Here is a 25,071-nt window from a genome sequence, read left to right as displayed (position 1 = left end):
GGCAAAATTTTATTTAAAAATCGATAAAAATAAGGAAAAGGGTTGGAAAACGAAATTTAGTATACTCTTTTAAACGACATTTGTGTTTAGTATTCCAGATCATAAAACAAAAGATGAGTGTGGATTATCGAGAAACGCCTTTTATCTATCAATGTAATCAGTGTGAGATTGAGTATTTCTCGTAAAGTGTAAGTGGTCTTGAAAGTCATAGTTTAAGCAGCAACTAAAGACCCTAATGTTAGAGCGATTCCTTGGGTCTTTGAGCGAATTCGAACATGGCCAGATATAGGTCCGTCTGTAGACTTTTCAACACTCAAACTCATTAGTGCGTCCTCGCCAAAAATACTGCGGGCATACAAATTGGCGCTCAAGAAACCACAGTCTCCCCGTAGGCTGGCGTCAGGAGTAAGGCAATTCATATTCGTCTTCTTCATTAGTTTATGCAAAAATTCCATTAAGTTTATATTTTCATTGGACGAGATATCAACCTTGTTCTCCCATTCAAATTCAGTCCACATGCTGCGGAACTTGGATTCAGGACAAGCGGCGGGCTTGATATAATCCATCAAATTCAGAGATATACTGCTCAAATTAACCACATGATCTTCTTCGGACGCTTTACCACCAAAAGAAACAGCACCAAAGATTACACCAGAATCAGTAGAGGAAACCTTTATAGTGGCCTGAACAGAATTAAATGCTCTCGGTGCCAAATTTAGCGGAGATGGTCGTTCGACGATTTTTAGCTCACCTAAGGTGGCCAGTTCTAAGCAAAGATTCTGCAAAGTACTGTCGGTACGATTGACTATAAGAATATCCAAAATAATATCAAATTGCTGAATCTTCACGTATGCCTCAACGTATACCGGGTCAGTATATCCAGTTAAGGACACAACATGATCCAACTTGGAGGACAAATCTTCCACAACAATGCCGTCGCTTGCTGCTTGAACCACATCAGCCTCAAAAGAGGCTTCGGCTTTCTCCTCAATCGCTCTGCTGAGTTGTCGAATCCTGAGGGTATCATCAGGCTGCATAGCGTTACGTTCATTGGCGAGAGACGCTTCGGCCTTTTGGCGTTTTTCATTCTCTACAACAATGTGAGAAAATGCACTCTTTGTATCTTCAAGGAAAACCTTTTGCAGAGGTAGAAATTCTTCAAAGGAATAAAGGACCTTAATGCAACTTAATATACGCTCAACAGAATCATCATCAATTGTGTATTTGACAAACTTCGACTGTCCGACGCGGATAATGGATGTCATAATTAAGGTTGCTTCAGCGCGAAGAGCATTTAATCTCTCACGATCATCAGAAATTTGGTGGTAGCGCATTACAAGCTTTGTAAGAGCAGAAGCTAATACTGTCGCCAGATAGTAATCACCGCCCAAAATCTGAGTTCTCAAGGGAGGCTTTTTAGATGCTCTCACGGCTTCGAGTTTAGCAGCGTTAAGTGACTCGCTTGTTACAGCACTTTCAGTAGCGTAGGTTCCATCTGCAAGGATTTTACGACTTGAGGAGGGTGCCGCTTGAACATCAACAAGCAACTCTTGTTCTTGGCGGTCTGAAACATCGTTTAAAAGTTGCTCTTCCGAAGCTAAAATAGGAATTTCACCAATGCTTGCTCGAATGCTCTTCCAAGCAGTCCTTATATCAGCTTCAGTTAGGCAATACTCACCAGCAATCCAAACAACACCGCGGAAAATCTTTCCTGCACGAAACTCCTTCAAAGAAAGTAAAAGTTTGGTAAGGTTTGCGGAACGGAGTTCGGGGAACTTTTCCATAACTTCTTTCACAAAAGACAAAACGCTTGAAGCGGATTTACTCTGAAAATCAGAAATGTGACTTAAAAGATATTGAATTGCAGTGGCAGCTGTTTGAGGGAAAATAATTGCACAATGGTGGATAGCTTCTGTAAGAGCGCGGCGACGAGCATCATCATTTTCGGATTCACCGTTGGATTTGGACAACTCCTTTTGAAGGTGCTCGAGGATATCATCAACATTTCTACTGGTAACCAAACCCAGAAGAATGGAAATGGCTTTCTCGCAAACATCGAAATCAGTATTAGCCAGGAATGGAAGAACGTCGGTAACGATATCATCTAGTCCAGACTTTTCATGCTGAACGAGATCAGCGATTCTGTCAAGCATAATAAGTTTAGCATTGTTGTCGGCTTCGCGGGTAGCAAGATCCAAAAGTCGAGAGGCAGCAGTTTTGATGATTTGAATGTTTGTCGTCATGTTCATTAAAGAAGTAGAAGCTTCAAAAACGACGCTGCTGGAATTTACGTGCAAGAGCTCTAATAGAAGTGAGAAATATTTAGTTTTGTCGGGTGAGTTGACAATGACGATCTTTCGAATAAACTCAATAACAATTAAGAGAGAAGAGGCGTTGAGGGAAATAAGATTATCAAAATTATTCGTTAACCAGCTTGCAGCATGCTCAGGATCAATGGTACACAAAACAATCAAAGCGTTGCGCTTGCAGGTTCCTTCGGTTTCAACTACCAGTACATCTTCAATTAGAGATGCAGCGTCAGGAATTAAGTGAGACGAGGTCTGGTAGATACTAAACACACTCATAATTGCATTTTTACGGACATAGGCATGGCGATGTTCCAAGCATTGACGAACGGTAGGTATAAGAGGTTCCAAAAGTTCCGGTTCTTTAAGCTTACAAAGAAACCGCAAAGTAGCTCCACGAATATACTCATTTGGATGCTGGAGGTCATTGCGAAAGGAGTTACAAGCCAAGATCATTTCTTGTTTCATGGTACCATCATTGTTGTATTTTGGACATATTTCCCAATAATAGTATAGAAGCTTTTTGAGTTCTTTACTCCTCGAAGGCATCACAAAACGAATAACATGCATTAGGATAGAAGATAAAGGATCTCCATTAATGATTATTCGTAGAATTGTTTTCATTGCACTGATTTTAACGTAGTCATTTTTGGACTCCAAGGCTGTCTTTAACTGATCACTAGAGGGAGTCTCTAAGAAAGAATCTTGCTGAACAAGCGTCCAACAAGACATTTTTGATAATTTTTATGAACCTGAAGGCAAGCACACTTGGGAAGAGTACTAAGGGCACGGTGGTAGGTATGGTCTGAAGTTGGGAGTGAACTGTTGTGCAGTACTGTATTACGGGTTTACCAATAGTTAAATACATCAATGCACTCATAAATATCTACCGATAATGTATTATGTTTTCTTTTGGGAATAGTTTTTCTTTCTTTTGTAAACAGTTCAGTTTCTAACTTTGGTTCGTATTATCCTCGTTACTACGAAAGTTTCAGTAATTGAAATTTCAGCCTTGTTTAGTATTTCAGGAAACTAAGGTAAATAAAGGTTCTGTAGAGGATTTAAATTGCTTTGTTCAGCTACCAATATTCTCAGGAATCATTTCTGATTTGGGTGCTGAAGGTGTGTACCAAACACTCTTGGAGCAGACATATGGTTTGATGCAATCTTTTGGGCACTATGAACAGCAAACAGCAGCGCTACTAGTCCTTAAATAGGAAGAATCAACTACTTTATAGAGCCTACGCACACGAATATTCAGTCCTACATGTCTACAAATGCTTATATTATTAAGCATGAAATATCCTGCCAAAGGCCTCCTTGAGTTTCATTAGTAAATAATAGCCCATGCGAAAAAGATTATAGAAGCCATTGTTTGATCGGTTATAGAAAGAATAGTAATGTAACATTTTTTCCATATAGTGAAAGCGACATGTACATGAGCTTGTTTTCACAGTCGACAGATGCATATTGCAATGTTGCGTCGCACGTTTATTTTGATTCAAAGGAAAGAAACGATATCATGTAAATATAGATTTATAGAATTGCACTCTTCATGTCTGTCATTTTTCCTATGCTCCTTTCTTCTTCCATGATGACTGCATCCCATTTTGACTTTAGCTACGATTTTTCCACCACAAGCTAGAATGGCACTTACTCCAGAAATTGTTTCGGCGAAGTTGGTGACCTTAAATGAGACCCAAGAAAGCATAACTGGGATTGCACATTGGGTTATCTATCACAAACGATACGCGAATGAAATTATTCAACTTTGGCTGGATTCACTGCGCGAAGGTTTGCAACTATGAAAACATCACGGTCAAATTTAGTTCATTAACATAATTAGCTCCCTCTAATAAAAAGTTACTTCTGTTATATTTAATTAATGAAGTCGTCCAACAGTCTCGTGTGAAAAAAATCACTGATTTAATTGACGCTGTTGCACCTGTACGTGTTCCTAGCAAAGGAAAGCCCGTTGCTGGCAAAATAAAGCTTTATTTAGCTAACATTGTCTTTGGTGAATTAGTTCGTCGTAGAAGCTGTTTCACAAGCATATGCCAGTGTACCTTCTACCATAAAAACAAAGATTAAATACGTATACGACGTTTGGTGCCAACGAGCTATATTCTCAAAAAAAATTTTATCAGATCTTCAGAATAAATTTATGGAAGCCGATTACAATCGTCTTGGTCAACCTTCAGCTGTCGATCAACCGGAATGGGTAAGCATTTTCATTCACTTCTTCACAAACTGGGAAACTTCTGACTTTTCTGTTTTTTAGTTGTCTCTTTCTAGACGTTTCGTAGAAGCATCTATTCATGCAAAATCTTCAGCAACAACGAAAAGCGCTGTTGACGTCTTGTACAAGTCGTATAGAGAAAAACCATCCGATGATCCAGAGTTAAATGAAAAATTTAAAGCTCAACTTGTGAATGCCGTATCGTCCTGCGAAAGAACACACCGTCTTAGCGTGGAATCTCGTCTGGCTTTAATATCCTCTTTAGAGACTTTGTTGGACAATCAAAGACAACACGTACAAGGAGAGGAAGCGAACATTTCGGAATTGACAGACATACTTACGGTCATCGAAGGAAAAAGCCCTTCCATCAAACAAACCCCCGTAGACGCTAATACCTCAACAGATCCTAGTTACAACAGTGATGATGCATACTCTCCTGAAGTAGACTCTTATTCTCCTCCTATTGATCATGCTCCTTATTCAGCTGATCTCCATCCCGTCGAACCAACCTTTTCTCCTCTACCTCCTTCAGTTGCTTCAACCCACAGTGAACAAAACCTTTCCAGTGAGAATCCATCAAACGAAAATTCAGGCCATGAACAAAAAGAACCAGAAGACGGTTCTCAAACTTTTCAAAAAGAGGGATCAGCTTCTTCTGAAGATTCTATAGCTGCAGGACTTTATCCCGACAATTAGTATTTTATTTTTTTCTAATTTACCGACTTTTCTGTTTTTTTTCTTTTTTTTTAACGGAGTAAAAGTAACTTTCTTTAATTACAAAATACTCATTGACGTACTTCGAACTTCTATCCTTATTTTACTAGATTATATTCTTACTTCAGGTTTTCGAATACCAAATAAGTATCAAAATTATGTGAATTAATGTTTCAAAATAATAATTTTTTGGATAGAAATGAGCAAAGTCAAAAGAGAAATGTTGAAAAGCCAAAGTTTTTGCGGTCCGTCAAGTACTCAAACACCTGTACGAGCGAGCTCACCAAAAGAGCTTTAATTGAGGAATCAAATATACAAACAGATAATCCTACATCCAGTTGTCTACGTCTTTTTGAGTTAGAAGTGGATTCCGTATTGCATCCAAGCTATCAAAAAACATTTTACTGTCTACCTATTAAATCTGAAGCCGGATTTGTTTATAAATATGATCCAGATATTGAATTTAACTGGAAAATAAAAAAGCAAGTATCTTCCGGTCGTCAAAGGGATGTCTTTTTAGTTGCCAGTTCAAAGGGTTCCTCCGGAAGGCAATTTATAATAATAAAAAAACTTATGTGCATTTCCAAACCCCAAAAATTGACTTCCTATGCTTACAAAGGATTTCTACAGGAAGTCCGGATATTATCTTCTTTACAACATCGTGGAATTGTTCATCTAATCAATTATTACCTTTCTCCCTCAGATATCCTATTAGCGGAATCATTCTATGAAGGAGGTGACCTTTATGAATGTACCAAACACTTTTATACGAATTTTTCTCCAGAGTTTGTAGGTAGAATCTTTGGCGAAATCGTTGATGCCGTCGCTTTTTTGCACAATCAACTTCTTGTACACCGCGACCTAAAGCTGGAAAATATTTTACTAACTAGGAAATATGAAGATCTTAAAGGAATTAAAGATTTTCAAACTTACCATCTTCCTTTGATTAAAATTTCTGATTTTGAGTTCTCTAAATTCGTCGATAAGGATAGTCATATTGTACAGCCCGAAAGCGGAAGCCCAGAATACGCAGCACCGGAAGTCTACCTTGGTATTTCTCATGACGGATTTAAAGCTGACTGCTGGTCGCTGGGTATCCTCTTGTTTGCAATGATGGAAGGCCGCTTGCCTTTCGACGCTATGCCACCCTTTGAAGATCCACCTGACGTGCGTATCAAAAGATATGTCCAAAGGTTGGTCCGTTTAACTTATAATTGGATTCGATGTAAACCATCAGAAGAGCAGGAGCATGAGGGTACTGCAAATTCTACTCTTTATCCTTTGGATGCATGGATTGAAGCCCGCGACCTAGTTCAATCACTACTTATACATAGGGATCATCGTCCATACTCTGAAGAACTGTTGAAGAATTCATGGATTTGCAATAGTTTCAAGTGTGACTTATAGTCTAACCAAATAATACGACGGTTAAAGTTCTGGATACTTAGTTGATATCTATTTTAAAAGTTTACATTTACAACATTAGATTATTGCCATGCAAAAAATAAACCACTTCTTTCATTGTTCCTTGAAAAATTTCGTAATTTTGTTTCAAACAAAATTATTAATCATCATCCCAGTTTGGATTAGGTCCAGGAGGTTTAGGACCGCCTGCAGGTTTTGACATAACGACCTGGTCAACGTTCAAAACTGTTAACACGGCTTCTGTTGCAAGTCTAATCGCAGAGTGTTTGGCAGCCAACACATCAAACAATTGACCTTTCTTAGCATCGAGAACACCTTCATCCTCACACTATAAAGTATATGGTTAGCACAACAGGAAATAAGGATTTAACTTACTTCAACGTCAACTCCAATGGATTCACCACCTTCCTTTTGGTGAGCGGCATACAATTTGCTTAGAATATCTGTAGAATCCAAACCGGCATTTTCTGAAATAGTTCTAGGTATAACTTCAAAGGCCTCACCGTACTGCTTAATAGCATGTTGATAAATTCCTGGTGTCTTTTCACCAATCGAAATAAGTCTAGTACAAAGCTGCATGTCGCTTGCTCCTGCTCCGTAAAGTAAACGGTTATCCTTAACAAGAGCTTTAACAATATTAACACCGTCATCTATAGCACGTTCAATATCATCCAAATAAGTCTTAGTAGCACCACGCAAGACAATTGTAGCAGTCCTTGTAATATCTTCCACTTGACGGAAGACGGTAACACGATCGCCACCAATCTCTATGGTCTCGACAATGTCAACGGACCCCATTTCTTCAGGCATAGGAACACCAACACGAGACAAAGGAGTAGCACCTACGACACGGCATAAGCGATGAAGGTCAAACTTACTGGGAACGCGCACGACTGCAATTTCAAAACGGTTTAAATAATGCAAAACTAGATCATTGACATTTCCTCCAGTAACAACGACGCGAACACCTGCATCGTGAATCTCCTTAATATGGGACTCAATTTGTTGTTCTTCTCCTTTAGAGAAATCAAGCATTTCTTGAGCATTGTGCAACAAAACGGTACCCTTAGTTTCAGTTTGAGAAATATCTAACGGGCAAGAGAAAATGGCAACCTTAGCCTTCTTTACCCGTTGGACAGTTCCTTCTGGCTCTCTAGGGAGGACCATACCCTTTACAACTTGAGAATTATAAAGACTACCACCCATAATCTTCACAACTCGAATGTTATCTACATTGAATTTTGTAGGATCTTTAGGAAGAACAGTGAGGATAGCTTTAGCAACCAAGTCCGAAAGGAAATCTTCGTTGCCATATTGCTTGGAAGAGATACAAGTGCGAATAGCCTTGATTAAACCTTCTTCATTTTCCACGGTTTCAATTTTGTCTGCAACAATTTCCTCTAATGCTTTTGCAACATGGCTATACGCCATTTCATAACCTTTTGCAATCTCTGAAGGAGTTAAACCCATATGAATCATATTTTCGGTCTTTGCTAACAATTCACCACAAAATACGATCACAAAGTTTGCGGCATCACCGAGCTAATGATGTTAGCTGGAGGAACGAAGGTGCGTTCTAGCTGCATTTCTGCGGAGATCTCAACTACTGTCTACTTACCTCATTTTCTTGCTGTTTCGTAGCATCGACAACGAGTTTGGCTGCAGGATGAATGACTTCTAACTCTCTTATAATGGTTGCGGCATCATTTGTGAGGAATGTTTGTTGAAGATGGTTTACAACTTCATCAGGTTAGTTCAACAAGACCGATAAACAAGTTCGTTCAGTGTATTCATACCAATTTTATTTTTTCCATTAGGTCCCAAAGATGTCCTAGTCTGTTTATGTTAGTTCAGCGAGCTTTCAGGTTGAATAAATCAGCATCTTCAATACACCCAACATACAATTTCAGACAATTCACGAATGGCATGACAGTTACGAATCACGGCATCTTCGACGCCTTGCATGATTCTATAGCCTTCGCGAAATAATTGAGGCCCAGAGGCCTTAGGAACTCGCAAAGCCATTACTTTTTACTTTTAGACAAGGGTTGCGGTCGTGGTAAGAGAAAAGTTCCCCTACCACCGATGGAATTTCGTTCAGTAAAGTCGTGTTTCCTCGCGTTGCATATCGCTAATAGGCATTATGAGTTGCAAATTGTTGTGATATACTTTGTAGCGTACAGTACACTACGTATTGCTATTTTGTAAACATAACATTTATTAAATGCAAGTACCCTTTTGCTGAACAAAATCAACTATGAGCTTGACGAACAGTTGGCAAAGTATTGAAACTATGTGCAATGTTGTCACTAATAACAAAAAACAACATATAAATGTTATAGCACGAATGAATAGAAATGCGGTAGCTACCGCCGATTTTACACCTTATATGGAAATCACCACCATCATATAGTCTACTTTTTTGTAATAAAATCATAACCTTTATTTCTATTGTACAGTAAATATGAAGATAACACACAAAAAAGCGCGATTATGTCGTAAAAAATTATATATCACCGAACAAATCTAGCAAGAAACTTTTTATGAAAATCGCTTCGCAACATATCATTCACAAATCCTTGTTTGGGTTGATCGTCAACACCTTTATGAGTGTTTTTAAACACAACATCTTCATCCCAACGACGCTTAACTTGAAAAGAACTGGTAGATGAATTGTTTAATAGAACATTTCCATAAGCTATTTCTCGCTCACGTTTCTCTTGTTCTTCTCTTTGTTCTTCCATTTCCTGTTTTTCTTTTTCCTTTTGTCGTTCTTGTTTAATGTTTTCAAGTTCTCGAAGAAGTTGTGCTGTCTCATCTTCCTCATCATCATCCTCGTCTGAACTAGAGCTACTACTTAGATCCGAGGTTTTTTCATTCAACGTCTTCAATCGTTTTTCGGCAGGTAAGTTTGATTCCCCTTCCACTTCAGAATCACTCTCACTCTCACTTACACTGGTATCTGCGTCTTCTTCCAAGGTTTTCCTCAGTAGTGCTTCATAATCCACTTTTTCCTCAGATTCATCTGCTTTGGCTTCAGGATTCGCCTCAATGGCAACTGGTGCTTCGGAATGTTTGTCGTCAGCAACCCCGTGCTCGCGATTAGCAAAGTGAATAGCTTCAGCGCGTAGTAATTGGTCTCGAAAATCCTTCTTAGAAACTTCTTCTTGTGTTCCTTGTTTCGCTTTCCTGTATTTGAGCTTTAAATGAGCTGGTAATGCACGACTAGCGGTAATTCTCGTGGGCGCCATCTCTGAGGTACCCCGAGCGGGGTCAAATTGTGGTCTCTATTTAAAAATGTTAGTATATAATTTTAATAACAAAATAAAAAGCCGTACATGAGCCGTGGTCATTTTTATTTATATATATAGATGGTTTGATGTAGTTATCTGTAGGCATACAGACAGCTTATTATAATATAACTATAATATAATTATACAAGCTGTTTCATATTATACAAATGTTGAATATTCTCTTTAGGAAGATATTATGCGATCTTAAATATACTCAATCTTTCAGGCTTTTTTAAATAGTCTTTCTTTTGTTTTATTGATAAAAAACTAAACATTAGGGAAGATACTATAAAAATCCGAAAAACTTCCGAAAACAATAGAGGGAAGTAATCTCTATGTTTGATAATTTCGAATCAATGTGAACGACATCACCAACATTGTCAATGTTTTGATGATTAGCTTTATTATCTTCACTTGAAAATCTACTTGTTTAAAAGTCTTCTCAGCAAGCAAAATGCAAAATGGACGGTTAAGTTTCTTTCAATACGTCTTCAGTATTCAACATTGTCTGTGGATGAAGCTGGCAATAAGCTAATTTATAAAGATTTCCATTAGTATAATTACTTTCCACACATTGAACAAATGGTGCTGATAATGCTATTGAAGCAAATATCAATGCCTTATTACAGGCAAGCACTCAAAATAAATAATACTCAAAATTAGTTATATATGACTGAAAATTCATAAATCCTAACTCATGATAGTAACCAAAAATTAATAACTCGAAAAAAAAAATGCTTTTAGTATGCAGCTTCTGATATAAACTGACCATAATAGAGAAGCATGGCATAAAATTCACGAGACGTAGGTATAATTTGATGGGCTGGTAGCAAGTATCCCTAGATATGTTGTTAGTATCCTTTTCTCAATAATTGATATATTTTTTTTTACTTACATAATCACCCATATCGCGAAGACGTATTGTAAATGGCCAGCGAACTTCACCAACGAAGTAGGCAAAGTCAATTGCAGCACCTGGATGGTAGTGCTTATGAATACCATCAAATGGTATACATGCTTGCTGATGAGAGTAGAATCTACCGTTTACCCGATGAAGTTCTTTCGTTAAACCCATTGCTAGTTCTTGAAAATTCTCATCATCTGCAGGCAATAAATCACAGGTATACGCATAAGGCCATAAAACCGATTGAGAATACGAATGTACGTCTAGAAATCCAACTGTAGTTTTCCCCTCCTTCGGTAATGTGTTTGAAATCAAATTGAACATGGCATATGTTTCATTAGCCTCAAAAGGTGCAAGACCTCCAAATAACTCGTCACAAGGATTTCCTTCCCCGGTGAAACCAAACCCCCAATTATTGTCAATGTTGATTCCTTTGCAGTTCGAAGTTTTTATGCTTTGCCTATTTTTCACCCAAAAACGATCTTCTGACCTAGTATAAGCATAACCATCCACATTTAAAACAGGTACAAAAATCCATTCAAATTTATCAAGCAAATTTCTCACACGGTTGTCCGAATCGTATTGGGCTACTAATTTCCATGCAGAGTAACATAACGTTGGAATAGATATCCACTCACGAGCATGAGCATTACCCTGTAGAATAATAACCTCGTTTTCGTCTTTAACATGGTATTGTCCATGCGTATCCGACCTTCTACCATGAATTCTTAAACCGAGTATAGATCGCCCTTCAGAGGTGGTCCCCAATGAAGTTAGTTCACATAAATCACTGTACATAGACGATAGCAGTCGAAGGTAAGAATTTATAGCTTCGATATTCTGGTAATTCTTATAAAATTCTTCGGTATATTGCAGGTATAATTCTGAAAATGCTTCTTGGGGCATGGATGAGAGAGCATTGAAATTTAAAGGAGGTAGGCTCTTCATTTCTCGTCCGTTAGGCATACTGTTGGTAAGTGCCCTAGAAACATTTGATATCAAGACTCTATGGTTAGGGATCTTCGAAATCATATCCTTCACAATTTCTCGATGGAGCCGAATATCTGTATAGCGGGAACTTGTATCCCAAATATCAAGGTTCCTGTCTTTTGCGTACAATAGGACGTCGTTGGTTTCATCAGGATTTTCATGGTAAAAACGAATTACTTGCTCGTTCTCGTATTTAGAAATCATATTTGCCAATAATCCTGAGGATCCTTCGTCAACGACCTGCCAATTCGAATCTTTAGGCTCCCATAACGAATCGTATAACTTTTGACTACTACCAAAATCCAAGTATATACATATAAAAACGAACAAGAATATTAATGGTGCACACGTAAATGCGCGAAGCTTCAACGTCTTGCTCATTATCATGGCCGGCGAAGTGGTTCAGGTTGCTTTAATTCAATCAAGCATATAGAATACAAACTATTTCCCTCAGAAAAGTATATATTACCGAAAACACTTTTATAGATGTAGCAATACAAATCCCATGGATTGAATAGGCATCATACATGTAACGTATTCTAACGTATATGTTTGTTTGTTATTGCTCTACTCTATCTTATCTTTTGTGATATACAAACTTTAGATTATAATACATTGTCTTACATCTTATTTATTTATTTATACGTTTCATACATATCGCATTCCATCAAGTATAGTTAACATTGCTTAAAGCATTTGTAAAAGTCATGTAAAAGATACAATTCAATCAACTACCATGTCAAAAAAACTAATCGAAAAGCAAGCGTAAGAGAACCACAATCGGCTTATAGACAGCCACCACGAAGGCGAAGAACCAAGTGAAGGGTTGACTCCTTTTGAATGTTGTAGTCAGACAGGGTGCGGCCATCCTCTAACTGCTTACCAGCAAAAATCAAACGTTGTTGGTCAGGAGGAATTCCTTCTTTGTCCTGAATTTTGCTCTTGACATTATCAATCGTATCAGAGGATTCAACCTCCAAGGTAATTGTTTTACCGGTCAAAGTCTTAACAAAGATTTGCATACCACCACGAAGGCGAAGAACCAAATGAAGGGTTGACTCCTTTTGAATGTTGTAGTCAGACAGGGTGCGGCCATCCTCTAACTGCTTACCAGCAAAAATCAAACGTTGTTGGTCAGGAGGAATTCCTTCTTTGTCCTGAATTTTGCTCTTGACATTATCAATCGTATCAGAAGATTCAACCTCCAAGGTAATTGTTTTACCGGTCAAAGTCTTAACAAAGATTTGCATACCACCACGAAGGCGAAGAACCAAATGAAGGGTTGACTCCTTTTGAATGTTGTAGTCAGACAGGGTGCGGCCATCCTCTAACTGCTTACCGGCAAAAATCAAACGTTGTTGGTCAGGAGGAATTCCCTCTTTGTCCTGAATTTTGCTCTTGACATTATCAATCGTATCAGAAGATTCAACCTCCAAGGTAATTGTTTTACCGGTCAAAGTCTTAACAAAGATTTGCATACCACCACGAAGGCGAAGAACCAAATGAAGGGTAGACTCCTTTTGAATGTTGTAGTCAGACAGGGTACGGCCATCCTCTAACTGCTTACCAGCAAAAATCAAACGTTGTTGGTCAGGAGGAATTCCTTCTTTGTCCTGGATTTTGCTCTTGACATTATCAATCGTATCAGAAGATTCAACCTCCAAGGTAATTGTTTTACCGGTCAAAGTCTTAACAAAGATTTGCATACCACCACGAAGGCGAAGAACCAAATGAAGGGTAGACTCCTTTTGAATGTTGTAGTCAGACAGGGTACGGCCATCCTCTAACTGCTTACCAGCAAAAATCAAACGTTGTTGGTCAGGAGGAATTCCTTCTTTGTCCTGGATTTTGCTCTTGACATTATCAATCGTATCAGAGGATTCAACCTCCAAGGTAATTGTTTTACCGGTCAAAGTCTTAACAAAAATCTGCATTATAAGAAAAGGATGTGGTTCGTTTCACGATAGAGGGGAGTCGAAAGCTATATATATAGTGACGCCACTTTTCTTTCATAAACAGTTTGGCAATTGAATCATCCAAATTATACAGTCATTCCTATCTGTTGAATTTTCTTGTAATATCCAAATATAAAAACATCGATATATGCTTTCAAAATTGCATTGTAAACAGTTTCCTTGTTTACTCGTCCGTATTCTTAGTTCCAGGCTTCTAGTAATGGCTGGAAATGTGGCACACTTCCTGAAGCGAATCGAAATTGACGTCACATATCGCCCTAAACGCGTTTTACTAAGCTTAATTATCACATTCAACGTCGTTAATATTGCAAACGCAGTAGAAAGAAATTTCGTTAATTAAGCAAACTGAAGTTATGAGGATCATGTCAAAGTATACTCGAAAGAACTTTGATATTCTTGCATTCAAAGGCATTTCTTTTAAGAATTAGCATGGATTAAAAGCTTCTAGGATCAATTAGGCCCTACGTCGTGTTTGCAATTGGTGTGTTTACGAATCGCGCTTTTAACAGACGCGTCAAGCGACATAGAATGACCAACTAGCTCGTTCCCCATTTCGACAAGAAACTGTGTTTATCAAAGAAAGCATCCAACAGTACTCCAGTTGCGTACGAATTTCAAAGTATTCAAACAACGACTATTCGCAAACTTCGACTGAGTATCCGCTGTTTTTTTCACATAGTGTGTTTTTAGATGGACCAAAGCATAAAATAGAGTAGATTACAGGTACTGTATAGACAAGAGTAAATGGTTTTTCGACGCGTTGTGTGCGACCAAATTTTTGTGACTGGGTTATTGCTTCACTAGAACAAGTTCAGTTCAAGCGATTTTAGTACAAGTTGAAAAACCTATGCAATGTTATTGTTTTCTATTAATGAGTAATGAAAAGAAATGAAAGATAAAATTGTAGTACTTATAATTGTATTATTGTCGTAAGAGTTAGGAGCGTCGTAATTGTGGAGATCAAGAAAAGTGTTCGTAAATATTGGGACACTGGGTTGCAACTAGTTGATGTTCAAATTACTTACAATTGAATCCATACGAATCACTTTCACTATTTCCTTGTTATTTAATATATGTGTAGAACCTTTATAGGTAAAAGGTTTATTGAGTTTTCGTAGGCTATGTGCAAGCGATGGAATTTTCAGTCTATACTATAGAAGAAAAAGTAACAAACAAAAAGTAAATAAACAAAACAATAAAAAGTATGTAGTGAGGAATATTTTTTGTTAATCAGTCGGATCTTTCAAGGTCCTTTTCACCACTTTAGTGATACTCGTTTACTACTCCTTTAAGTCTTACCATACCATTGCTTGAGTCAACATGGTTTTCTCTACCTTTGCTTCGTTTGTTTTTAATAATCTTCCGGAAGGTACATTAGCCAAATGGAACCTTTTGGTCGGATTTGCTGCCATTTTTAATACCATCCAATCCTACATTACTCCCAAGCTGACGAAACGCGTATACAGTAATTCTAAGGAAGGTAGGACTTGAAACGTAGAAGCTTTTCCCATTTTCGTCTACTATCCTCCTCAAGTTCGGCGATTACTAACTTTTATATTTAGTAAATGGACTACAAGGCCGCACCTTTGGTCTCTGGACTTTTTTGAGCGCACTTATTCGTATTTACTGTGCCTATCATATGTCAAGTGCAGAGTAAGTCTTAAGTTTAATATGCTCTGCGTTGTCTATTAATCAGTTGTTTGTTTTAGTATTTATTTTATCTGCCAGTGTACTTACTACTTGGCTAGCTTCCACTTTTTAACTGAATGGCTTCTCTTTCGGAGTGCAAACATGGGTGCTGGTTTGCTCAGTCCCATCATTGTGTCCACCATAAGTATAATTTGGATGGCGAAGGAGAAACAAATTTATCTTGGTCTATTAGCCTAAAGCAAAAGGTATCTTTATTGCGCAAATACCCAACGCATGGGGGATCCTTATGTAGTAACATATGGCCATGTTTAGATATACACGCTGCTTCTATTTGGAAGAATTTGTGAAAAGTACGAAAAGCTATGCATATGCTTCAAACAATGTATAATGGTTCATACTACAAACTAATGAACTTCTTTTTCGATATTACAACCTAAAAACATAAAACAGTTCAAGGAATAAAAACTACAGTAACCTAACCAAAAAGAATGCGACTGAATCATTAAATTAAGAGATAAACAAAGACAGGAAGGGGGAGGAATATACTAAACTACATGTACAAACGAAAACTTTCACGGAATAAATTTCTACAGTCATTCGTGAGTAAGATTTTAAAGGTCGTCAGCCATCCAAGACATCTTATCGCGGTTTTCCGCCAAGACAATTGGTTCACCGGGATTGAAAGCCGGAAGACCGATGTATGGGCAGCCGCTACAGCGAAAAGCATCGCCCAGATAGCAATTTCCACAACTGGATACAGCATTCTTGCTCTTCAATTTTTCTGTAAAGTCGACTTCGCCAGTGTCGTTCAATTTCACAGTTTCCAATTGAGCTGATGCCTTTGAAGATTCCTTTTGTTCAACCTCACTCAAACCGCATGTACAGTTTTTGCAAGCACGTTTCTTCTTGTTAGGAGCAGGCTTGCACTCTGGTGGGCGAAGGACATTGTCACCAGTGCGGTCTGCTTCATCAATGAGCTCGTCCTCGTCAATCACGTCCTGATCTTCTTCGTCTTCAGACCCATTTTGAATCGAGGATAAAGTGGCCTGTTTATCGGATTTCGAAAAGTTCAAAGACGTCTTGGTTTCGTTCGAAGGTCCACCCTTGGAGCGGTTCAGTTTAATGGGTACAGCCTCCACTTGAGCGGGACGAGATAGTATCCAGGGATTCTTGGACTCGATCATCCAACCAGCCATTAAAGCAGTCAATTCGAAGGAACCGTCATTGTCACCGACAGAAGAATGCACACGCAAATTACCACCTGGTTGGATGCAAGCAAACACTTGAGGAAAGATGGGTGTCAAGACAGACGACCAGTTGGCCGTGTCTAAGGCAACAATCACGGAAATGTATTTATTCACGGGTAGAGTCACTAAATTTGACTGAACGCGGTCAATCATTTGCAACTCACGTTCGCTATTGGCATCAATAAGGCTGAAGACATGCTTCAATTCCTGTTCAGACGACGCAAAACTAGGAGAAGTCAAAACCAATGTGGACGACTGCATGTTGAGGAAAATGTGAGTTTATAACGCAAAATTAAAAGTAGAAAATTAAATTCGTTTCTAGTAAGGGGCAAGGGAACTAAAAGCCAAGAAGAATAGCAATTCAATTCTCAAATGAATTGTTTATTTGCTTCAAATTTCTATCGCTGCTTTTTTTGAACGATGATGGCGAATACTTCCTAGAAGCCTTTGGCGGTAGCTGAAAGAATCTGTCAAACGATGCGCGCGCGTTTTGCGGTAGAAAGTATGGAAAAGGTCAACTGAAAATGTGCCTGGCGCGTTTCCTATATATTTGCCAAGAGGTGTGATCTTGATTAGGTAAAGTAAAAATTTCTTCTTTCCCATACGTCTAACAAACTCACCAGCCAATAATTTAGTAAATTGTGTTATCATACACTAAGTCGCGGTATAGACAATACTATAGTATGAAGCAATATGCTTTACAGATCGTTATTCCGTCAGTTGGTTTGTTTGTTTGTTTTTTTTTTGACAAAATATAAATAAATAAATAAATGTGCCACAATGGATTTGCTATAGAAAGAATTGCTGTTGAAAGAAAATACATTGAAAAGAATGAAAAAGGGTTTTTTCTTTTAGGTGAACAGCTCGAAGGTATCCTTGAAAGACATGGCACGTTTGTCGATTTGAATTTAAAAGCACTTCTTTCATGTAGGAGCAAACCAAATTTTGTTAGAATTGAATCAAATATCTTTCTAAAGAATTACAACTTCTATGTCGTCGACAGATCCACAAAAACTACGGATGGCGATTTCATCTTCATTGGAACAGAATGTTTCGGTCGCCTTTAAACAGTTGCAAGAATTGATTAGAAAATTTCATTATTCTATTATTTACTGCTTCAATAAATCATATCTTTTGCTTGGATTCTTTCGTTTGATTTACTTCTCACTTCTATATGAGAAATTATGGTATAGTGCTGCTACTTGTCATTAACCACCAACCCAACTTTTTCTTGGTAGAATCCAGAGTGTAGTTCTGACATATATTATTTTAACAATTTTTCTTTTTTTATTTAAATTAAAGAGAAAATTGGAAAGGTGAAAAGTTGGCTGAATTTTGGTTAGAAAAGGTCTAGTAAAAAAAAAATTGGTTGTTTTTTTTTGGAATATAAAGACTTATTTTATTTCGGCCTTTTTTTATTTCTCTACCTTAGATTTTTATTGTTCTACTTCTTTAGTTCTTTTTCAAAAGTTAAATTATATTTATATGCTGTTCAAATTTTTCACATTAAATTATTAAAAGATGGACGAACAGCAATTATTGCAACAAATCGCCTCTCTTGCCGGTAAGTCGTTTTTCTTTTTCTTTTTTCCTTTCCTAGCGCTTTTACTTTTGGCTTGTGTTCATTATATATGAAAAGCGTTCCAAGGGGGGTTTTTTTTTCTTTTTTCCTATTTCAGTAGTGTAAAGCAATATTTTATGAACACAGGTTTCTTTTACGGTTATGGAGGAATCCATTACTAACGTCTTAGGTGCAATCAATACATATAAAAATCAACAAGGTATGCTGACTTTCGTTAACGAATGTAATCCGCTAATATAGTATATAGGACTTGCCGATCCCCCAGAAAGCCAGGATGCAAAATGGAAAGCAAGAAAATTTCCCCGTGCTGCATCTCGAAACCAGTCGCTTGTAGTTAATCCTTCTACAAAGGCCAACCGGCCATTGGATTCATCTGCGCCCTACTCTATTCCCTCAACACATCATGACTTAAAGAATAACGATGATTCCACTTCGGATACTTCTCAGTATGTATCCAAAAAAGACCGACATATGCAGCTAATTCGAAAAAATATATTCGAACTTGACCTGCAGGCTAGGCAAGCTAGCTTAGAGGCACAACGTGAGAAAATTCAAAAAGAACGAAAATCACGTATTAAAAACTATTTACAAAACAATTTGCAGAGTGGAACGAAGCAACTCTTAACCATAGACGAGCGTTCTTACTTAGCTGATGTTTCTAGTACCAATGTTTTGGAATACGTTGATGAAAACCCAAGCCCTCCAAAGCACTTTTATTGGAATAACAAAGCTTATTTACAAACCAAGAAGAATTTGTTTAAGGAGGTAGGGAACTCTCCGTCTAGTGTCTATTGCCGATATTATAATTCCAGTGGTTATTGTGCAAACGGTTCGTCGTGTATGTTTGTGCATGATCCTTCCAGAAGAATGATTTGTCCAAAGTTTTTGAATGAAAAATGTACAAAAGGTGAAAAATGTAGTCTATCGCACGATTTGGACACGAAGCGAATCCCTGCCTGCTATTATTTTTTGCAGGGCAAATGCAACAATGTGAATTGCCGTTATGTCCATGTACACTACTCCGAGACTGCACCGATTTGTTTTGAATTCGCCAAGTACAGCTATTGCGAGCTCGGTACCTCGTGCAAAGAAAAACATGTTTTGCAATGCAGCGAATTCGCAATGAATGGTTCTTGCGCTAATCCCCAGTGCCGGTTATATCATGGAGCCCTTGAGAAGAATGGTAATCGGAAATCAGCTGAAGAGCGAAAAGATACAGAAACTTTAGCAACTAATAGTACTGGTGTAGATTCAAAGTCGGCAGGTGTGAGTCAGTCAGTAGATGATAATATCGACTTTATATCCCTTTAGGTTTAGTTTAATATAGATTAATCGATAGAATGAGATGAATAATAATGCGGAATATAACGAAAAGAATTCAGCTTAAAGTTGCTTAAGGATGCTGAATCATAGTACAATTGCTGACTTTGAAATATTCAATGCAAAACCACTTACAAAGAAGCATCATCAAAATTATTTTATAAACTAAAAGTTGGACTGCTGTATTCATTCATCAATATATCAATGAACGAAGAAAAATAATTAAACACAAAGAAGAATCTTTGATCAAACAATGTAAATAGCATAACTAGTTTTGAGAACTATTTGCTTTTGAGGTTTCAATATACCGACGAGCACTTTGTATATTCATGAGAGTAGCAGCGGACTCAATTTCAGGGTCTGCTATGACCACTAATATGTATGTATCTTCAGTATAGGGGACAATAAAAGCAGAGAAATTTCCACCGCGAAGCTCAAAGGTAGTGAACTGCGCTTGCATTTTGCTGCAGCTTAATTTAAACTGCTTGACGATATTGCTTATTTTTTCAAACCTATGCGTATCAACAGCAACGGTTTCATCAGAAGAATAAGAAGAAATTACCAAAAATGTGGTCCTTTCAAACAAAACAACTTCGGCGGCTTCAGCAGCTTTACAGAATTCCCGTAGATGAGATTCCAATGTGGGAGTATTGGGAATCAATGTATATACAATCGCTGACCATGCCTTAAACAAGGTTTCATCCCAGATAGAAGTAGCTAGACAGGTAGTGTTGAGTTCTTTGCTAGCTTCTAATAAAATTGCTTTCCGTTCTTCAAACACCAAATCTCTTAGATCTTCCTGGACCAAGTCCATCTTGTGAATCAGGCAAAAAACCCGAGCCTGGGGACTATTGGCTATGGTAGCTTCTAAGCAATTCCTAAAAGATACCAAATCTCTCTCAAATTCCCTGGATTCGACGTCAAAGACATAAATAAGGACCTGAACGTTCCTGAAAATGTGATCTCTTTGGGCGGACAGATAGTTTTCCATAAATGCTTCTTGACCACCACAATCCCATAAATTTAAAACTAAATTTCCAAGGAATCGGACGTGCGAATGTTCAATATCGATGGTAGCACCTAATCTTCGAGTATTCTTTGCAACATAATTGCTAAAGACGATACTTCGCATGGAGCTTTTGCCGCTTCCACTACGGCCCATCAAAAGAACCTTTTTTCTCATAATGAAAGTAAACTAATATAGGATGGAAGTTGCTGCTGTTTCTCAATCAATGTAATCGTTGACCTTGGAAGTTCCCTCGCATCTATTGCAACGACTGCCAAAACGAGTATAGCTTTGACTAACGAGGGTTAAATTTCCTTAAAAAGAGCAATTCACTAACTTTTGTAATTGTAGATATCTTTGCTAACAGAAAGATATTATTTCCAACTTTGTTAATTGATTCTGACGAAAAAGCGTACCAATCCCAAGACTTGCAATACCCATATAATTTATAATCCTATCGAAAACGACATAATCCACTAATAAATAGTGGTAACTTCTTCATTTACGAAGAAAAAAGGCCAAAAAATAAATAAATAAAAAAAACTTAAAGATACTTAATTGCATAGACAGGTTTAGCTTCGGAGCAGATGAGGTTTTCTGAAGCGAAGCTGCTCTAAAAGTCAGATAATCGGAAGTAATGTTTTGAAACATTTGAGCTACTAAAAGCAAACGCACCATATCGATCCCTTACTCAAACTTGATCATTCAAGGTGGTTGCATTTGGTATGGCTAATGTCCTGGTTCTTGCATAGTTTGAATAGAAGCAAACCCAGTTCTCAAAGCGAAGCGGTCCATGAAAAAAAAATAAAAGAAACCTTCCAAGGCACTGGTAGCACTGGTAACAATGAGAATAAGGAATGAAAAATGAGCGCTTGCGTGATGGCTTTTGTCTTTTGATGAATAGAATTCCTATATGCAACTACTATTTTTATTTATTACTGTGCTTTTCGTATGTATTGGTAAAGTAGATAGGGAGGGGAGCAGTATTTCGGTAAACCCTCAAGGCTTCCTTTCGCGCTTGCAGACAACCCAAGAAAAACAGAAAGGTGAAGGGGGACTAAATAATTTGATTTAAGGAAGCATCTTGTATATTTTATTTAGTTTCTCAATTACGGAGGGCATATTTAGGAAAGAACAAGAAACAGTATGCCTAGAGCAATTTTTGAAGAAGATGCGACTCAACTAAAATTAGGACCAGGTGTGTTGCTATTGTCAAGTTGTACAAAGGAACAGTAGTTAACATGAAAAGAGTTTGAAAATGAAGATATGCTCACAGTTTCGGAGGCAAAAATTCTGATTGATACTGTGATGGCGCAAAGGACAAGAGAAGCGAATGGGGAAATTCCTCTGACTGAGTATGCTCAATGACACTAATATAAATTTAACGAATCCTACTAACATTGAAAAGTGTCATGAAGAAGACGCTTTCCTATTTTAATGTATTTGGAAGATTCAAAACCGCAGAGTCTACATACGCTTGCGAAAGGTATGAAGGGTTTGGAACTGTTTTGAGACCATGTTGTTAATTGCTGTGTTTGTTTTTAGAATTTTAGGAAATCGCTTTCACAAATTTGAGCGTGCTCAGTTGGGAACACTGTGTTGTGAAGATGCAGAAGAAGCGCGGACTCTGATTCCCAGTTTGTCTAATAAAATCGATGATGAGAGTTTACAAGGGATTTTGGATGAATTGTCTACGTTACGCAAGTTCCAGGAATAAAAAATTGAAAGAAAAAAGAGGGAAAAGATAGTCTCCAGATTCCTTCAATGAATAAAACTGGCCCGAACCCGTTTGTTTCTATAAGCTATGATCGGTTTAATCCTTTGGAAACATGGAAGGAACCGGTTCGATTGAAACATTCTTTTTTTTTTTTTTTTTGCATAAATATAGACATGACTTGCTTTTCATGTGTTTGCATCTTGTATAATGGAAAATATTGTATAATGAAGAATAGATAATTGGTGCAAAGGTTAAGCTGCTAGAAAAATGTAGTATATATGTATTTGGAAATGCTCTTTATTGTTTCTGAAGGAAGAAGCTGTAATCAACAACCATCAAGTTTCATTGCTAATCATTCGTCAAGTATTGTATGAAAGCTAAAAGCGCTTGCATAACCAAATGGCTGTTTGACAACCAGCTTGTATAGCATTATTCAAAAGATTATGGGCAGGAGCTTCCTTGGCACTCCAATCGTCGACGGCAGTGTTGAGATGTTCTAGCTCATCATCTCGAAATTCTGCCAAGTCGTCACGGAGTTTCTCCAGCTCTGGAGCCGCATCATTCAAATGAACGGTATCACGAAGTTGATCATTATAATGGCCACCAATGGCTGTTTCAACTGCCTCTGTGCACGCCATAGCGGCTTTCGTACCTAAAAGAGCTGTACCGGCCCCCAATGCGAATCCAGCTACATCCCAAAATGGTCGAAGCAGAGTAGGTCGTACCCGATTCTCGAGGATATAATTGTCAAAAGTTTTTAAATGATACTTTTCTTGATCCCACATATGTTGAATGGTGGGTGCAACTTTGGGGTCCGTAAATTGAAGAACAAAATGCTGTCCTTTATAAATTTGATTAGCACCAAGTTCTCCAGCCTGGTCAACTCGAATGACTCGGTCCAACACTTGTGAATCCTGTTGGCTCAATTCCTTGGGGGCTGTGGATAGAGATCTACAGATAGTAATTGGAACCGTTCGGTTCCAAGGAGACAAAAGGAAACGTTTCGAGGCAAACATATCAAAAACAACAAACCTATCGTATATTTCACCTTTTATTTTCCTAAAACGTATTTTCGAGGCTTTAAGAGCAAAGAAGATTCTGTCCTTGTTTCCGACAATGTTCGTAGATCTCACTCCAAATGCAAATTGGCTTGATAAAACGAAATATTTTTCACTTGGGCGACTCCTATGTCTCTTACTGAATAACTAAGGAGGGTAAGAAAAGCATGAATCAATCCATATTCCAACTTACGTCTTGTAGTAACAAAATAACATTGTCTTCCTTGCGACGCGCAAAGCCTTACCTTGGCGCTTTCTTTATAATATAATAGTAAAGAATGGTACGAACACAAAAACGAAAAACAATAATTACAGAAGAATACGAGAAGTGTTTGATAACTGAAACGGAATATTATTGGAAAAGTATGCTCTGTATGGGCATGTTTTCCAGCTACCTGCGTTGACAAAAAAATGGTTGATTTCTATCATGCTGCACTTACTCTGAATTACGCTTTCATTTATGGTGTATCCTACATGTTCATAATTCCTATGTTGCCGACATGAAGTAAAACAAAACTATAGAGAGTCTACGTTTGAGGACAAACATCGAACATGTGGTTTTTTGTACTAAATACCAGCGAGAACTTTTTCCTACAGAAAACTTGGGTTGCTTACAAGCGTCAACGGATTCGCAGTCCAATACACTTGGTATTTCTTTGTTTTCAATACAGCTTCCTTTATCTTCTTTTTTCTTCTTTGTTTACACTCGCTCTTGTTACTCCAAAGGTACACCAGATGAGATGATATCAAGAAACGCAATGGCGATATTCAGGTTCACTACCATACCATTCATTAACTCACCATTTTTTGTTTCGTCCACATATATTTATCTTGCTTCAATTTTTATTCAATTCTTTTCAGTATGCCTTTTATTGAATTCAATAAGTCTCTGCTTATTGCTGCCATCTCCATCGGCTTGAATCCCTTGCTTTGGAACATTGCTGCACGCTCCGAGTACAACAAGAAGACATTAACAAACCTTGCAAATGGAAACTCTCTTAAAGCCTGCCGTGCATTGGCTGCAACCATTTTCGTTGGCGGAATTGTTCGTGATTTGATTTTCCAGAACGCTTTGAGATATCAACCTGGCTTCGACTTGTTCTTCAACCCTTTCGTTCAATTCGTTTCGAAAGTTTTGTTTTACATTGGAAGCCTTTTGGTTTTGTCGAGTATGTACAAGTTGGGTATTGTTGGAACTTACCTCGGCGACTACTTTGGATTCCTTCTTCCAACACGCGTTAGTGGATTTCCGTTCAATGTAACTGAAAATCCAATGTACAATGGTTCTACAATCTGCTTTCTCTCTACCGCTCTTCGCTACGGCAAGCCAGCCGGTCTCCTTTTGACTTTGGAAGTTTTCCTTGTTTACCGTCTAGCATTAATGTTTGAAGAGTACGTTTTACACCATTTTTGGTTTTCCCAATTCATTGACTCTTATACTAACGTTATAGACCTTTTACCGCAAAGATTTACGCAGCTCGCGATCAAACTCAAGGCAAAAAATCCAATTAATGAGCCTTCTCTTTTGACAATAATAGCAAGCAACCGTTTCTTCTTTGTACGCGAAACTAAAATTTTATATACTCTTATGGTTCCTGCCAAGAATCAAGAATCAAAAAGAAAAAGCATGTTTCTTGAGCGTTA

The 25,071-nt window shown here is 37.8% G+C and overlaps 15 protein-coding genes across 15 annotated transcripts; 7 read left to right on the top strand and 8 right to left on the bottom strand.

The window, feature by feature from the left end:
* Positions 1-212: 212 nt before the first annotated feature.
* On the bottom strand, positions 213-3,038 carry sec26 (coatomer beta subunit; the record flags this gene model as incomplete). The annotated part of the gene is made up of 1 exon (XM_056180203.1): positions 213-3,038. One exon carries the CDS (start codon positions 3,036-3,038, stop codon positions 213-215), a length of 2,826 nt encoding a protein of 941 aa, XP_056034860.1.
* A 14-nt stretch (positions 3,039-3,052) lies between these two features.
* Positions 3,053-3,523, top strand: SOMG_01409 (uncharacterized protein; the record flags this gene model as incomplete). Its single annotated transcript, XM_056180202.1, has 3 exons — positions 3,053-3,104; positions 3,327-3,343; positions 3,386-3,523. 3 exons carry the CDS (start codon positions 3,053-3,055, stop codon positions 3,521-3,523), a joined length of 207 nt encoding a protein of 68 aa, XP_056037212.1.
* Positions 3,524-3,952: 429 nt separating this feature from the next.
* rhn1 (RNA polymerase II transcription termination factor-like protein) lies at positions 3,953-5,241 on the top strand (the record flags this gene model as incomplete). The annotated part of the gene is made up of 4 exons (XM_056180201.1): positions 3,953-4,100; positions 4,153-4,253; positions 4,333-4,527; positions 4,588-5,241. The coding sequence occupies 4 exons, from the start codon at positions 3,953-3,955 to the stop codon at positions 5,239-5,241; spliced, it is 1,098 nt and encodes a 365-aa protein (XP_056037167.1).
* Positions 5,242-5,427: 186 nt separating this feature from the next.
* On the top strand, positions 5,428-6,666 carry ppk27 (calcium/calmodulin-dependent protein kinase Ppk27; the record flags this gene model as incomplete). The annotated part of the gene is made up of 1 exon (XM_056180200.1): positions 5,428-6,666. The coding sequence occupies one exon, from the start codon at positions 5,428-5,430 to the stop codon at positions 6,664-6,666; it is 1,239 nt and encodes a 412-aa protein (XP_056037205.1).
* Positions 6,667-6,823: 157 nt separating this feature from the next.
* Positions 6,824-8,709, bottom strand: cct8 (chaperonin-containing T-complex theta subunit Cct8; the record flags this gene model as incomplete). Its single annotated transcript, XM_056180199.1, has 5 exons — positions 6,824-7,012; positions 7,060-8,226; positions 8,303-8,424; positions 8,481-8,520; positions 8,587-8,709. 5 exons carry the CDS (start codon positions 8,707-8,709, stop codon positions 6,824-6,826), a joined length of 1,641 nt encoding a protein of 546 aa, XP_056037204.1.
* Positions 8,710-9,197: 488 nt separating this feature from the next.
* On the bottom strand, positions 9,198-10,037 carry cwf15 (Prp19 complex subunit Cwf15; the record flags this gene model as incomplete). Its single annotated transcript, XM_056180198.1, has 2 exons — positions 9,198-9,971; positions 10,023-10,037. The coding sequence occupies 2 exons, from the start codon at positions 10,035-10,037 to the stop codon at positions 9,198-9,200; spliced, it is 789 nt and encodes a 262-aa protein (XP_056037207.1).
* A 680-nt stretch (positions 10,038-10,717) lies between these two features.
* On the bottom strand, positions 10,718-12,258 carry ecm14 (pseudopeptidase Ecm14; the record flags this gene model as incomplete). The annotated part of the gene is made up of 2 exons (XM_056180197.1): positions 10,718-10,816; positions 10,873-12,258. The coding sequence occupies 2 exons, from the start codon at positions 12,256-12,258 to the stop codon at positions 10,718-10,720; spliced, it is 1,485 nt and encodes a 494-aa protein (XP_056037206.1).
* Positions 12,259-12,656: 398 nt separating this feature from the next.
* On the bottom strand, positions 12,657-13,805 carry ubi4 (protein modifier, ubiquitin; the record flags this gene model as incomplete). Its single annotated transcript, XM_056183894.1, has 1 exon — positions 12,657-13,805. The coding sequence occupies one exon, from the start codon at positions 13,803-13,805 to the stop codon at positions 12,657-12,659; it is 1,149 nt and encodes a 382-aa protein (XP_056035436.1).
* A 1,362-nt stretch (positions 13,806-15,167) lies between these two features.
* On the top strand, positions 15,168-15,734 carry erg28 (the record flags this gene model as incomplete). The annotated part of the gene is made up of 3 exons (XM_056180196.1): positions 15,168-15,327; positions 15,410-15,500; positions 15,557-15,734. The coding sequence occupies 3 exons, from the start codon at positions 15,168-15,170 to the stop codon at positions 15,732-15,734; spliced, it is 429 nt and encodes a 142-aa protein (XP_056037209.1).
* A 374-nt stretch (positions 15,735-16,108) lies between these two features.
* On the bottom strand, positions 16,109-17,005 carry dre2 (CIA machinery anamorsin Dre2; the record flags this gene model as incomplete). Its single annotated transcript, XM_056180195.1, has 1 exon — positions 16,109-17,005. One exon carries the CDS (start codon positions 17,003-17,005, stop codon positions 16,109-16,111), a length of 897 nt encoding a protein of 298 aa, XP_056037208.1.
* A 1,260-nt stretch (positions 17,006-18,265) lies between these two features.
* On the top strand, positions 18,266-19,637 carry red5 (MTREC (exosome adaptor) complex zf-CCCH type zinc finger subunit Red5; the record flags this gene model as incomplete). Its single annotated transcript, XM_056180194.1, has 3 exons — positions 18,266-18,308; positions 18,496-18,525; positions 18,574-19,637. 3 exons carry the CDS (start codon positions 18,266-18,268, stop codon positions 19,635-19,637), a joined length of 1,137 nt encoding a protein of 378 aa, XP_056037211.1.
* Positions 19,638-19,914: 277 nt separating this feature from the next.
* Positions 19,915-20,829, bottom strand: gtr1 (RagA/B GTPase Gtr1; the record flags this gene model as incomplete). Its single annotated transcript, XM_056180193.1, has 1 exon — positions 19,915-20,829. The coding sequence occupies one exon, from the start codon at positions 20,827-20,829 to the stop codon at positions 19,915-19,917; it is 915 nt and encodes a 304-aa protein (XP_056037210.1).
* A 969-nt stretch (positions 20,830-21,798) lies between these two features.
* On the top strand, positions 21,799-22,369 carry rpb4 (DNA-directed RNA polymerase II complex subunit Rpb4; the record flags this gene model as incomplete). Its single annotated transcript, XM_056180192.1, has 4 exons — positions 21,799-21,850; positions 21,902-22,007; positions 22,061-22,138; positions 22,198-22,369. 4 exons carry the CDS (start codon positions 21,799-21,801, stop codon positions 22,367-22,369), a joined length of 408 nt encoding a protein of 135 aa, XP_056036138.1.
* A 377-nt stretch (positions 22,370-22,746) lies between these two features.
* On the bottom strand, positions 22,747-23,385 carry coq7 (ubiquinone biosynthesis protein Coq7; the record flags this gene model as incomplete). Its single annotated transcript, XM_056180191.1, has 1 exon — positions 22,747-23,385. One exon carries the CDS (start codon positions 23,383-23,385, stop codon positions 22,747-22,749), a length of 639 nt encoding a protein of 212 aa, XP_056036137.1.
* Positions 23,386-24,289: 904 nt separating this feature from the next.
* Positions 24,290-24,939, top strand: cho1 (phosphatidyl-N-dimethylethanolamine N-methyltransferase; the record flags this gene model as incomplete). The annotated part of the gene is made up of 2 exons (XM_056180190.1): positions 24,290-24,819; positions 24,879-24,939. The coding sequence occupies 2 exons, from the start codon at positions 24,290-24,292 to the stop codon at positions 24,937-24,939; spliced, it is 591 nt and encodes a 196-aa protein (XP_056036134.1).
* Between the last annotated feature and the right edge of the window lie 132 nt (positions 24,940-25,071).

The sequence above is a fragment of the Schizosaccharomyces osmophilus genome, chromosome 1 (assembly GCF_027921745.1).
Source record: "Schizosaccharomyces osmophilus chromosome 1, complete sequence".
NCBI classification, from domain to species: domain Eukaryota; kingdom Fungi; phylum Ascomycota; class Schizosaccharomycetes; order Schizosaccharomycetales; family Schizosaccharomycetaceae; genus Schizosaccharomyces; species Schizosaccharomyces osmophilus.
The sequence above is the reverse complement of the archived record's forward strand: the minus strand, read 5'-3'. Positions and strand labels throughout refer to the sequence as shown.